The following is a 13,831-nucleotide window of genomic DNA, read 5'->3' as shown; positions in this document are numbered from 1 at the left end:
TATACCACCTCTCACCCCAAGCGCCTACATGGCGTATACTGGGACAGCTTTACTTTACTTGCCCAGTAATCATCTTTAGTATTTTTCACATGTGAAATATCACTTCTCCACCGATGCTTGCCATATTGGCTTCTTTTCTTATTTTATATATAGTTCTTTTGATTTTCCTGTTGGTGCACTGGCATGTTTTATGTTAAAATTTTCACTTCATTATTCTTGATTGAAAAACTATATAACTTTATTTATAATGGCACAGCCATCATTATCAATAATAAGTTTGGATTTAGTTTTTGAATTTGAAGACAACTGTCAGGATAGGATAAAGATACGCTGTATAAAGAATGCATTTTGAGAAAGACTGCTGCATGCACTGTACAAGCCCACCACGTGAATCTGTTCCTTCCTCCACCATGACACTTTAATTAGTTAACATACTATCTGCTTTCAGAGTTAATACAGTCAGGTGGCCGCTTACTTATTCTTCCTCAGATCTTATTTGGTAAACATAATTGAGGAGCTCAGGATATCAATTCTGGAGTATTTTGGAAGCACTGAGGAGCAGGAGGGGCGGAGTGCTGAGGCATGACAAAACAATTTAAAGCTAAATAATGGAAATTATATTTTTTTTTAAAATTTTATATGGTTATACACATTAATAAATACAGCATTATTTATTCTATGCAATACAACAACAAAAATCATTTCATAATATATACAATACAAATAAATAATTAAACAGTCCAATGATTTCTACTTAGTCTATTTTAATAGAAAAAGAAGCGCCACAGGAACAACCCTGTTCTGCAAGAGGGTTGTTGACTATACGGAAGGTTGATCTTATCAGCTCCTGATGGTATTCAATTGTTGAACCGCGAACATATTCTAGTGATGTCTCATCTATTACAACTTTTACACCATTTGCGTTGAAGACTCTGTGTAAAGAATATCAGATAGTAAGTGAAAGAAATGTGTATGAATATTAGGTGTTCTCTAAGTTGCCAGCAAATGTTGGCTTCATGCTAAGGAATAATGTTTTTAGTGAGATTTCATGTTCCCATGGTGATAAATATGAAGATGAATGTCATCTGAGATGTTACACTGTGTTGTCTGGTATAAATTTACTGATGTTTGAGATGTTCTTGCTGCCTCCATCCTCAGGGTCATTATGACCCTGATGATGGAGGTACCAAGCACCTCTGAAATTTTTGTAAACTTCTACCACGCTGCATGACAGAACATCCCAGAAGACAGTCATCTTCAGTAACGTTCTTGTTTGAGAATGTCGTAAGATACAAAGTTAATTTGACCCCTTGAGTGCCAAAGTAAGCAACAAACATATGCCTGGAAAGTGCCAAGTGATTTTACCAGAAAATGCAGGGAGGCACAGAAATAGTAATAAATACGAAACTTACAGACAGAGTACTGGAATTTTTACAGGAACTGATCAACTATCTATTTTCACAATAACAGATGTGTAATAAAAATTCTTGTTGGAGGAAAAAACTATGAAAAAATTAAGTCAACATGGTTCTCAGGAATTAAAAAACTTCTGAGAATTCACTAAAAATGTTACTGCAAACCTAAGTATGTAGCTGACTTAATATTTTCCAAACTAAGTACATCACTTAATGTAAAACACATTCCAGTGAAAAATATAACAAGTAAATGAGAAACATTGCTACTGAAACAGACTTTTCAGCCTCATTTCATTTGACACCACCAAAACAGTTGATGTGGACTCTTCTGTCATCTGTTACATCTCTGCAATCTTAAAACTGTTTAACCCACACAAAAGCCAATGTTCTATTCATTGTTCCTACTGCATAAATTTTAACAATTTCTAAATGTAAGTTGCATTTCTCTGCAGTTTTTGTAAAAAAAAATATATATTGATTTGTTGTAACAATTTATTACCCAGGTATCTAATGACTTATTCCAGTAACAAAGGTAATCCCAAGGAATGTGTGATATTAAACTGCAGAATCCTGTAGACACATAATTCAACGTACGCCAACTAACCAGCGTTGCCAGATGCTGTACAGAAACATCAGTCTGGTTATATAATTATCTGCCCTTTTAAATTAAGAGCATACCTTTTATCCGACACAAGTTCCCTCTAACACTAAATAATAATCACATTCTGTATTGAAACATTCAGTCCTTGGCCATTTCATAATACATTATGTGAGTGAATAAATAACCGTTATATAAACTATATGCATTGCTTACATATCATCGTCTTTGATGCTCTTCTCCAGGTCAAACTTGTACTGGAATCCTGAACAACCGCCTCCTTCAACCATAACCCGTAAAAAGTTACCGTCAGTTGCAATTTCTTTCAAACGTTTTACGCAGCTGTCACTGATATGGAGTGCATCAGATGCAGCTCTATCTTTGGTATTTGGGGCTGTTGACATCAGCTGAGAATATGGAGTGGCACAGAGTCTGAAAACATTTTACATAATTTAGGGTAATGTGACGAGGCACAACATATTTAGGTAAAAACCTGCCATATCTTATAACCCAATTCTGTAATATAGTCTTGGCTAATTAACAAACTAATACTATGGAAGCAGAACTTGAAGATTCAGCACTACTAATATCAAAAAAAACCACAACTGGACATAAGACATCCAGTTCCATCAACTTCTCACAAATCTTAATGTTATCCTCCTAGATCATTCCAAATAAAATATAGCAGTTGACATAACCTCTTTGGAATTCCATGAAATTTTGTGAGCCTACAGAGTCTGATAAGTATACATTATTCCCTTCTTATGTTAATTTAAAAATTATTTCAGTTTGAAGTTTTCCTTAAATTTTCTATAATTCTGATTCACTCCAATGCTTATAATCAGGAATCAGTCCCAGTCATTTTATTAACACAACTTCCCCAGCTCATACTTCTTCAATCTAGTGGCCTCAATGTTTCCCACATGTACTATATGAAGATAAATAAGTTATTCAGATAATTCTTCAGGCTCTTAACTGCATTTATACTAACTGCATAGATGTATTACTTCCATTCAATCATGTCATGGAATCATTTTCTGGGGAAATTCAACGGACACCAAAAAAGTATTTTACGTTCAAAAGAGGATCATTAGAATAATGGCAGGCACTAAGAGGAGAGCCTCTTGTAGGGAATTATTTAAGAAGTTTAATATTATTCCATCACCCACTGAATTCTTGCTCTCAATATTATCATTTGTAATGGATAACATGGAAAAATTTCAAACAAATTCAGACATCCACAATATAAGAACAAGATACAGATACAACCTTTGTGTGCCAAATTCTAACCTCAGTAAATATCGAAAAGGAGTTTACTATACTGGAAGTTATTCAATAATCTTCCACCTGCTATCAAAAGTTAAACCAGAATATAAAAATGTTTATGCCAGGGTTAAAAGAGTATCTCCTATCTCACTCCTACTCAGTAGAAGAATTTATAAACACTTGTAACAATAATGTAAGATTTGAGGTTAATGATGATGGTTTCTCATCATAATAATTTTGCTGTAATACTGCAGTTCCAAAAATCTATAAATAGCTGTTATAATTATGTATTTATATAGAAACAAGTATTGTATTTGTGTTATGATCTGTTCTACATCCTTGGCTTAGGCCTATAAAGGATCTATGGAATGTAAATAAATTCTACTCTATTCTTATATGCCTGATAACAAAGGGGCTGGGTCCAGCTTGTGGGAGTTCCTTCAAATTAAAAACATCCAGAAGAAGCCAGATATGGATAATTTGCTTGTAATATTTAAGAACTTCTTTTTCCATGAGGGATTGCAAAGCTTATTGCTGTTCGTGAAAAAGGTTTCTGCCCTTATCTTAAAGTTACCCAGATGAGATGCTTTTTCAGTATCTTTTGAAAGCCCTTGGTGGAAATGAGCAACCACACAAGAAAATATGTGCATTGGAGTGAGAAAAGACATGAAAATTGGAATAAGGAAGCTTCTAGAAATATATCACAAATTAAATCCCGAACTGCCTATTAGTTATTCACTTCATGCTGTCATTCTTACTGAACAATCTTGGGTCCAAATTTTTTGTTCACCACCCTGTTTAATCTCATTTTAATTACTCTATATCTCAATCTGTCTTGAATGGGACGTTTCCTAACCAAAAGTGGTTTACTTGGTTCTCTCTGAGCCGCATGCGCAAGTCTACACAATTAGCATCTTTGTTTTCGTTACTTTAACAATACTGGCCAAAATACAAAAAACAGTTCATCATACCATTTTACAATCAGTAAATTATCACGATTATGTTCCGATACTGAATCACCAATTTTAGTTTGTGTATGACTTTGATTGCATAGCTAGATTCCAACTCCAAGGAGTTTCTAAAAATAACTGAATAATCTGAGGTATTATTTTTTTCGAAGACGGTCAAAATTTTGTAATTTCTGAAATTAAAATCGATCCAAAAGAAGCTAGTTTATGAAGGTATTCATAGATGTCGCGAATGCCGCATATTCTATAAGTTCCTACATGTCTCCAAGAATCACTGTAAACTAATAGCCTTGTATCGCAAATGAATACGTGGCACGTCTATGAATAGTACAACTGCAACAGAGACAATAATTATAAAACGTTCAGGCATGTGACTTACTTCAACAAGCACAAGTAATTTGTTTTAAATCCAAAATCTGTAGTTAAATTACGCACCACCAGTCTGCCAATTGTCGCCATGTTGGTTGTGACGTAACGAAAGGCATTGTGGGATAGCTAATTAGAGTGCAGTGAATTTTTATCAAAATCGACCTTCATGGCTGTCAAGAAAGCCTTGTTTTTGAAAGAAATTTCAACAGCTTCCCTATGCGGTTGACATATAATTTAGTTACGTGAGTGGGCTGCCGGATCTGCTGAAGAGTTTTGTTCGAGTTGTGGGTCAGACGACGCCAATGTTCACTGGAACCGTAAGGGTGAAAATATGCGAGGCTTGCGGGTTGAGACCTACGGATTTTCAAACGCGGCATAGTATGGCGTTTGGGAAACCTGATGACCAGCCTATAGATCCTTATGTGTCGATAGACGTGGATGAAAATCATTTATATCGTTCGTCAACAAAGGCCAAGACTTGCGATCCAGTATGGAACGAGTACTTCGTCCACGACGTCCAAAGCGCCGTCAACCTGGGGTTGACTGTTTTCCACGATGCCGCCATCCCGCCTGATGATTTTGTGGCCAACTGCAATATTCCGTTTGAAGATCTCGTTCACAGAGATCGGGATTCTGCTGACTTTTGGGTATGATTCTTTATTTGCCGTTGTTTTACAAGAGGCTTGATATGTACTTCTTTGCATGCTATACACATAGGTCTCTTAGGGTTCCCAGTTTTCACATCCCAAAACCTAGAAAGTATTTTATTTTCTGTTGGCACGCAAGTGACATGATTTTAGACCCTAACATGCATTTTAATTACCCATAGTTAACCAGGTAGAAGTAAGGTACTTGTTATGTACCCCAATGAAGGTATAGTTAATATTGTTGGCATATGACAGAAAGACTGTTGCACACACAAATATGCACAAGTACATTTTTTGTATTTGAATTATGCACATTCATTGTTAAAAGTATGAAACCACCTGTCACAGTACAAAATTGTATGTCAGGTTTGTGACCTTTACTTTCCTGTTGACATTCCATTTCATTTTTATACTGGAATTTACTTCAGTGATGACAGTCTAAATAAAGATGTCGTTATTGTCACTGATACTCCACATAGTCACAGGACATCAATTGTGTGATGTCAACATAAACATCAGAAACCAATATTTTCTGAAATAACCTTCCATAACTTTGATGAAAAATTGCATCAGATAAAGTAAAATAAACCAAACTATATCCAAACTTTATCTTACTCAAACTTTGACATTTCCAACTCAAGCTGTCACTAATGTCGTGCTGACCTATGAGTTTCACACCTTCCTTACAAAATGGGCTCTTGTACCATATCACTAGTTAGCTGCAGACAGCTTATTACATAAATTTTGCCAACATTTAACAACATGGAAGAATGGAGTAAAAATAGATTAATCATTGACTTTAAGCATAATTTCCACCTTCTGTCTAACATTAAGGACCAACGTTGGACCTGATTCTAAGTTTGAATAAAGTTGATAAAGGGTATAAAATGTATAATGAAATCTTCTCAGGCTACCAGCCATGTCAGGTAGTTTAATGAATAAAACACCCAATATTTTGAGAACCATCTTCGTCCTCGGTCTTGGGTGAGGGTGTGACCCTGAGGACGAGGACAGTTTTTAAACATAAGTATTTTCTTCATTAAAGGGCCTTACACGGCCGGTAGCACAAGAAGAATTCATTATACTTAGTCACCGTGGAAGCTTCAGATCAGGTATAAAATGAGTATACCTGTTAAGCATTTAATTTTCAAATGTATTTTTGAATTGACACATATTTTAGACATCTGTATTTCAGTAGCGTAGGTAATTGGATTAAAGTTATACATGCACCATTTGACATAACTATACTACTTATAATCTGCTTTGATTTGTTTATTTTTCACGTAAGTGTTGTGACTTTAAAGCTTTGGGTTTATTTGCTTGTGAGAAGCTACTGAAGTATCTTTTGTGTTTTGTTTAGTGGTATGGTTCATTTAACGTTGTTGTGAAATTGTAGTTGAATTGAAGTTGTATGACTAGTACTTGAAATCTACAAGCCATTGGATTGGTTGGAATTACAAAATTAACAGCAACTTATATATAGATTTAAGACAGGATTTAGTACATACTTACAAAGTCTGTTGCCCTTTTAACATAGGCTCTTTGTGTATTGTTGTAGCTGTGTGTAAATACTCTACAAAAAAGTTGACAGTGGAACCACGGTTCCGGAGAATCTGACGTAAATACATCTCTGTAATGTAATGTAATGTATTGTACTGTAGTGTAATAATTCTTATATAAGATAAGAACTTGTGATATTCTAAAACGTTTTTACCAGCACAAAATTATCTAGTCTACAACGCACTTCTACAAGCGATTCACATCTCAGCTTCTTCCGCAATAATGAAAGCGGATTGTTGAAGGCTGAGTAAACAGATGACATAACAATTAGTTTCTTAGGTAACATAACCATTTTTGTCAGTCCATATTTACACGTTGTTGATATGGATCTTACACATCTTCGTTACGCTTTTTTGCCAAATGACCCTTCCGTATAGACGTATTTACGTCAAAAAGTTTTCAGTTGCTGTAATGGCCACTTCCATGTTGTCTGTTGCCGTGAAATTAGTGACCTTGCAGGGCATTTTAAGATGGCCCAGAAAGATAACACAATGGAGCCACATTCTCCAACTCTGGATTCAGAAGTGCTTCAGTAATTACAGTGGCAATGTGAGATGAATATTGTTGTGGAGTAAATTCTTACCTTCTTGTCTAGTCATCCAGACTGTAGTCAGTGACTATACCGACTGAACTGCCCAGGCTCTCACATACTAAACGTGACGTTCTCTAAAATTGAAAGTGTTAAGTGCGTTGGTTGCCTTGTTAATACATAATTTTACTGTTGTATGCAGGAAATCTCAGGTTTGGGTTCTTAAAGCCAGCTGTCCTGACTTGATTTTTTCATGGTTTCTGTTTAAAACATACTTAATGCGATTGCACGCATATTAACCATTTGAAATCGTTTGCCGACAGACTGTATGCACTGAACAGACAAACAACAGTTATGCAGTTAATAAAATAGAAAGATGATGGAAATATGTTTTAGATAATGACTGTAAAATCTGTCGCAAAAGATATGAAATTCTTATTTTGTTACTTGGTGGGAATATCCTTTTTATATTCTTGAATGTCAGTGATACATGTATGAACTCATTTTAATTCTTCTGAGTCTCTGGTCACTTTTTATTCCTATAGTTTATTACTTTTTATCAAGTACTTTAGTAAATGAAAATGCTCTCCTCTTCATGTATTAGAACCTCTGGTCCATGTGTAGGTCACATGCATAGAATGCCAATTGCCCTGTTGGTAATCAAAGGTTTATAATTTGTTTGTAGAATAAGCAAATTTGTCTTTTATATGTAGGAACTTGGTTGACAGAGCGATTAGGAAATGTTTACCACTGTTGTGTCAGATCAGTGTTCCAGTCACAGGTTTTGCCAGTTTGATGTGTTGTCAGATTTCACCTCGTGCTTTACCATGCAATGCGTATTGACCTTACGTAACAGCGAGGTAGGGAAAATCCAAATAACTGTTGATATCTTTAAGGGAAGTGGCTGGTATCCTGTCTTAATCATCATACGAAAGGATGTTTGGAAAGGATAGAAATGTATTTAAGACTACTTGCACTTTGCAGTTTTAGTGAGTACAATGCAGATCAATTTGTGCAATGCCTGTAAAATTTATGAGCAGATGGAACCTCCCCAAACTGTGTGCATTATGGTTTATCTAACGGGCTATGACAGAGAAGAAACACATGGTACATTGCTTCATTTGGTTGATGAAGCTTGAATTGGGAAGTTGAAAAAATTAATTTTAACTATGAATTTTGTCATATTAATCTACACTTTGCTTCGTGTAAGAAGTGCTGGATGTACTTTGGCTCTTCAACAGTTGCATCCACACCTAAAGGTAGATTTTGCTTTTCTATTTGAACTGTGGGGAAAATGATAATAATATGCGTACCAGTAGCTGTGGAATGGGTTGATAATGTTAGGCCAACTGAGCCATTTTCATTGAACATTATTTTTTGAGGTTAAGATTGCCAAAAGTTGTCAGTCATCAGAATTGGTACAAACTGGAGTTAATACATTATGTTCTGGGATTATTTTATTTATATTTCTATTTTGTACGAGGAATAATTACCAGAGCAGCAGAAGGAATCTATTACTGTATCGATTCAAAAAAAGGGAGATTAAAAGTGGCTGTAGCAATTATGCAATATCACTGTTAGCAACTGCGTACACAATTTTATCCAGCATTCCTCTGTCCCCCATATACAGATGAAATTATTCAGGATCATCTGTGTGAGTTTCAGTATACTTGATTGACTACTGATCAGATATTGTGCATCTGTCTGGTACAGTACATCAACTATTTTTGGCTTCAAGCAAACTTATGATTCAGTTAGTAGGTAGTATTATTCAACATTCATTGAATTCAGAAAACTCATACAACTGGTTGGTCTAATTAAAACATGTTTAAATTAAACACATAGTGAAGTCCGTGCAGGTAAACTTTTGTAAGACTTGAGGTTCTCACAGCGGTGAGTATGAAGATATCCGTCTTCTGGGTTATTGCGCTGTGTAGTCTGGTCGATGTTAACCAACGTTTCAGAGGTCATACTGCCTCCGTCATGATGACGGAGACAGTATGACCTCTGAAACGTTGGTTAACATCGACCAGACTACACAGCGCAATAACCCAGAAGACGGATATCTTCAGGTAAACTTTTGTCTGGTACATTTAAAAATCTGAGTTAAAGTTGTGTATTTTCCATATCCTTTTTGTTATACAAAATTACAGAATCTTATATTGACTGTAAGTAATATTGGTTCCACATAAAAAATGTTATTTGCCCTCAGAAAGTTGTAAGAGGTAGAAAATGAAGAACATGATGGGTATTCGGCGTTGCCACTGATCACCTTACACCTTCACGCTATGTAGTGACACAATCCACAAGACCACAGTTGACATCTCTTCACTGCCATGAGAACCTCGAATCTCCCAACACCACCGACTTCGTGCAGACTCTAATAATTGTCATTTTTCGTTTTCAAGAGATATAGAGACACATACACATATGTAATTCATGTATCTTATGCCTTCTTTTGATTATAAAATAAGATAAATTAGGTTACAGTCTGAATACTTGTTTGTATGCGAGATACATTAGAGTAAAGAATGTGTGTCAGATTCAATTTTTTTCTTTGCATGAAAGTGCTTACTATGGCCCTGAAAATGAATGATCTGTTTAGCGCACAACAGTGCATATTTGTCAGTGATGACATAACACAGTGGTAATCACCATTCATGAACTGGTAACCAATGCCAGGTATTGCTAGGAAGGATCTCCTCGCTCTGTTCTGTGGGCCAGTTTTAATTCAGTGACAATTCCGGTGTTAGTTTGTGACTGGGAATTGTATTACATGCGTTGTATGAATTCTGACCATCTTTAACACATACCAACTGTTATGCATTTAAATTCATAATAGCTTTTACATAGCATCTCTCTTTTATTCTCCCAAAGTGTGAGATATTAAAATGTAGTTACAGTGACTAGATTACCTCTAGTAGGAAGCTGGGAGAGTACATTTCTATGATTGGCGTTAATGAGTATGAGCTCACGTGTTTTGCATTTAAAATCGCAATGAAATTTGATTTCAGAGACTTTACGTTCACAGAATTTCTTGACCAGCTGAACGACTACTGACTTCTCAATAAATGGAGTTTTGTGTAGTTTTATCCAAGTACGATAGGTGGATGAGTCTGACATACTGATGGCCAGGTAGAGTCAGGTGAAGGGTTTAGAACAGATGTTCCGAATGCCTGTTTTGAAAATGATGTGACCATTTCTGAACAGCGAAAGTACAAATTCATCTTGATGTCTGGTCTTCAGCTGATATTTATTGTTCACATTACTTCTGTTGACACCTCAGATATTTACTGGTATCCTTGGAAGCAGTGATTTGTGATCTGAGTAGGGAAACGTCTTAGTTCAGAATTACATAAGTGCTCTCTTGATGCCTTCCTCTTTTCTGATCTTAAGTAACATACAGAATAGTATGCACAAACAGTACAAAGCTATGTGTCAAGTAGTTAATAGTTGGTCTCTAATTATAAGTTTTTCAGTTTGTTAGTTTAATAAATTAACTCAGTTTAGCAAGATTGTGTGAAAATGATCGTTTCTGTTTGTGGTTAGCATACGTTGCTTAAGAACGATGGAAACTGCCAAATTGGTGTTCATTTCAAAAGTTGCATGATTTCATTTAATATGGGCTAAGGTGGGCAGCAAGTTAAACTTTTGCGATACAAGTGAAAACAATGTTCCATTTCAACAAGAATTATGGAGTATATGATTAATTTTCTGGTTTAATTGTTATTAAAATATTGATCCCCATATGGATTAGTAGCATCCCCTTCAAAGATTGCATACAAAGTATAAAAAATATGGAGTTGCGCCGGATAAAATTTGTATTTTGAATGTGACCATGTTGTCATGAGACACTTCAAAAAATGACACACTAGTAGGCAAAATTTTGGTTTTAAGTTGGATATATTTTATAGTAAGGAGCCTGTGCATTTTGACCAAGGTGGGGAAACCTCAGTACAAGAGTTGTACTGGCATAACGAAATACTCTTACATCAGCATTTTATTAGGTAGTGAATTATTATGCCTATGGATTGTTTGTGTTTCTCAGTATGCCAGCCTGGAGAGCTGCTTACTGACATTAGATTGCCTATCAGTAATTTAGTTTCATATGTGCTACAGTGGGATATTGTGCGCTCAGCAAGAAATGCTTGGTATGTTTTCTCTTCATCATTATTACTGTAATACTGATCAAGCAAATATAGCAAGGCCGAGTCCACTCACCTCTGCCTGTTGAGATTGAGAATGGATTGCTTCTTGTATCACGGGTCTTAATGACATGGGCACAGGCTCGTAAGCCATTTGTTTCTGAATGAGAATTTGTGTCTCATTTTGAAATGAATATGCCATTCAGATGAGATCTGTAAAATTAGTTATGAAGATATCCGTCTTCTGGGTTATTGCGCTGTGTAGTCTGGTCGATGTTAACCAACGTTTCAGAGGTCATACTGCCTCCGTCATCAGAGTATGAAGATTTCTGTCTTCTGGGTTGTTACGCTGTGTAGTCTGTTCGATGTTAACCAACGTTTCAGAGGTCATACTGCCTCCGTCATCAGAGTATGAAGATTTCTGTCTTCTGGGTTGTTGCGCTGTGTAGTCTGGTCGATGTTAACCAACGTTTCAGAGGTCATACTGCCTCCGTCATCAGAGTATGAAGATTTCTGTCTTCTGGGTTGTTACGCTGTGTAGTCTGTTCGATGTTAACCAACGTTTCAGAGGTCATACTGCCTCCGTCATCAGAGTATGAAGATTTCTGTCTTCTGGGTTATTGCGCTGTGTAGTCTGGTCGATGTTAACCAACGTTTCAGAGGTCATACTGCCTCCGTCATCAGAGTATGAAGATTTCTGTCTTCTGGGTTGTTACGCTGTGTAGTCTGTTCGATGTTAACCAACGTTTCAGAGGTCATACTGCCTCCGTCATCAGGGCGATGAAGATTTCTGTCTTCTGGGTTGTTGCGCTGTGTAGTCTGGTCGATGTTAGCCAACGTTTCAGAGGTCATACTGCCTCCGTCATCAGAGTATGAAGATTTCTGTCTTCTGGGTTGTTACGCTGTGTAGTCTGTTCGATGTTAACCACCGTTTCAGAGGTCATACTGCCTCCGTCATCAGAGTATGAAGATTTCTGTCTTCTGGGTTATTGCGCTGTGTAGTCTGGTCGATGTTAACCAACGTTTCAGAGGTCATACTGCCTCCGTCATCAGAGTATGAAGATTTCTGTCTTCTGGGTTGTTACGCTGTGTAGTCTGTTCGATGTTAACCAACGTTTCAGAGGTCATACTGCCTCCGTCATCAGGGCGATGAAGATTTCTGTCTTCTGGGTTGTTGCGCTGTGTAGTCTGGTCGATGTTAGCCAACGTTTCAGAGGTCATACTGCCTCCGTCATCAGAGTATGAAGATTTCTGTCTTCTGGGTTGTTACGCTGTGTAGTCTGTTCGATGTTAACCAACGTTTCAGAGGTCATACTGCCTCCGTCATCAGAGTATGAAGATTTCTGTCTTCTGGGTTATTGCGCTGTGTAGTCTGGTCGATGTTAACCAACGTTTCAGAGGTCATACTGCCTCCGTCATCAGAGTATGAAGATTTCTGTCTTCTGGGTTGTTACGCTGTGTAGTCTGTTCGATGTTAACCAACGTTTCAGAGGTCATACTGCCTCCGTCATCAGGGCGATGAAGATTTCTGTCTTCTGGGTTGTTGCGCTGTGTAGTCTGGTCGATGTTAGCCAACGTTTCAGAGGTCATACTGCCTCCGTCATCAGAGTATGAAGATTTCTGTCTTCTGGGTTGTTACGCTGTGTAGTCTGTTCGATGTTAACCAACGTTTCAGAGGTCATACTGCCTCCGTCATCAGAGTATGAAGATTTCTGTCTTCTGGGTTATTGCGCTGTGTAGTCTGGTCGATGTTAACCAACGTTTCAGAGGTCATACTGCCTCCGTCATCAGAGTATGAAGATTTCTGTCTTCTGGGTTGTTGCGCTTTGTAGTCTGGTCGATGCTAACCAACGTTTCAGAGGTCATACTGCCTCCGTCATCAGAGTATGAAGATTTCTGTCTTCTGGGTTGTTGCGCTGTGTAGTATGGTAGATGTTTACCAACGTTTCAGAGGTCATACTGCCTCCGTCATCAGAGTATGAAGATTTCTGTCTTCTGGGTTGTTGCGCTGTGTAGTCTGGTCGATGTTAGCCAACGTTTCAGAGGTCATACTGCCTCCGTCATCAGAGTATGAAGATTTCTGTCTTCTGGGTTGTTACGCTGTGTAGTCTGTTCGATGTTAACCAACGTTTCAGAGGTCATACTGCCTCCGTCATCAGAGTATGAAGATTTCTGTCTTCTGGGTTATTGCGCTGTGTAGTCTGGTCGATGTTAACCAACGTTTCAGAGGTCATACTGCCTCCGTCATCAGAGTATGAAGATTTCTGTCTTCTGGGTTGTTACGCTGTGTAGTCTGTTCGATGTTAACCAACGTTTCAGAGGTCATACTGCCTC

The 13,831-nt window shown here is 37.2% G+C and overlaps 2 protein-coding genes across 5 annotated transcripts in view; one reads left to right on the top strand and one right to left on the bottom strand.

Annotated features, from left to right (window-relative positions):
• Nucleotides 1–594: 594 nt before the first annotated feature.
• Nucleotides 595–6,943, bottom strand: LOC110829993 (iron-sulfur cluster assembly 2 homolog, mitochondrial). 3 transcript variants are annotated; one of them, XM_022064319.2, is made up of 3 exons: nucleotides 6,776–6,943; nucleotides 2,230–2,445; nucleotides 595–932 (listed from the first exon to the last, which is right to left on the bottom strand). In XM_022064319.2, the coding sequence occupies exons 1-3, from the start codon at nucleotides 6,889–6,891 to the stop codon at nucleotides 755–757; spliced, it is 510 nt and encodes a 169-aa protein (XP_021920011.1). In that variant the 5' UTR covers nucleotides 6,892–6,943; the 3' UTR covers nucleotides 595–754. The 3 variants fall into 3 exon arrangements, with proteins under 3 accessions (XP_021920011.1, XP_021920012.1, XP_021920013.1); XM_022064320.2 differs by lacking the exon at nucleotides 6,776–6,943 and adding an exon at nucleotides 4,627–4,737; XM_022064321.2 differs by lacking the exon at nucleotides 6,776–6,943 and adding an exon at nucleotides 4,038–4,174.
• The window catches only part of Pkc98E (Protein kinase C), a 41,670-nt gene continuing 32,590 nt past the window's right edge, over nucleotides 4,752–13,831 (top strand). Inside the window, exon 1 of one of the 2 annotated variants that reach the window (XM_087348360.1) lies at nucleotides 4,752–5,263. In XM_087348360.1, the coding sequence (XP_087204486.1) occupies nucleotides 4,919–5,263 (345 nt within the window). In that variant the 5' untranslated portion in view covers nucleotides 4,752–4,918. The remainder of the gene's footprint in view (nucleotides 5,264–13,831) is intronic. The other variant, XM_087348359.1, reaches the window with a different exon arrangement.

Source organism: Zootermopsis nevadensis, unplaced genomic scaffold, assembly GCF_977971745.1.
Source record: "Zootermopsis nevadensis isolate Lab colony 2312 unplaced genomic scaffold, Znev_1.0 Znev_ptg000013l, whole genome shotgun sequence".
NCBI classification, from domain to species: domain Eukaryota; kingdom Metazoa; phylum Arthropoda; class Insecta; order Blattodea; family Termopsidae; genus Zootermopsis; species Zootermopsis nevadensis.
The sequence above is the reverse complement of the archived record's forward strand: the minus strand, read 5'-3'. Positions and strand labels throughout refer to the sequence as shown.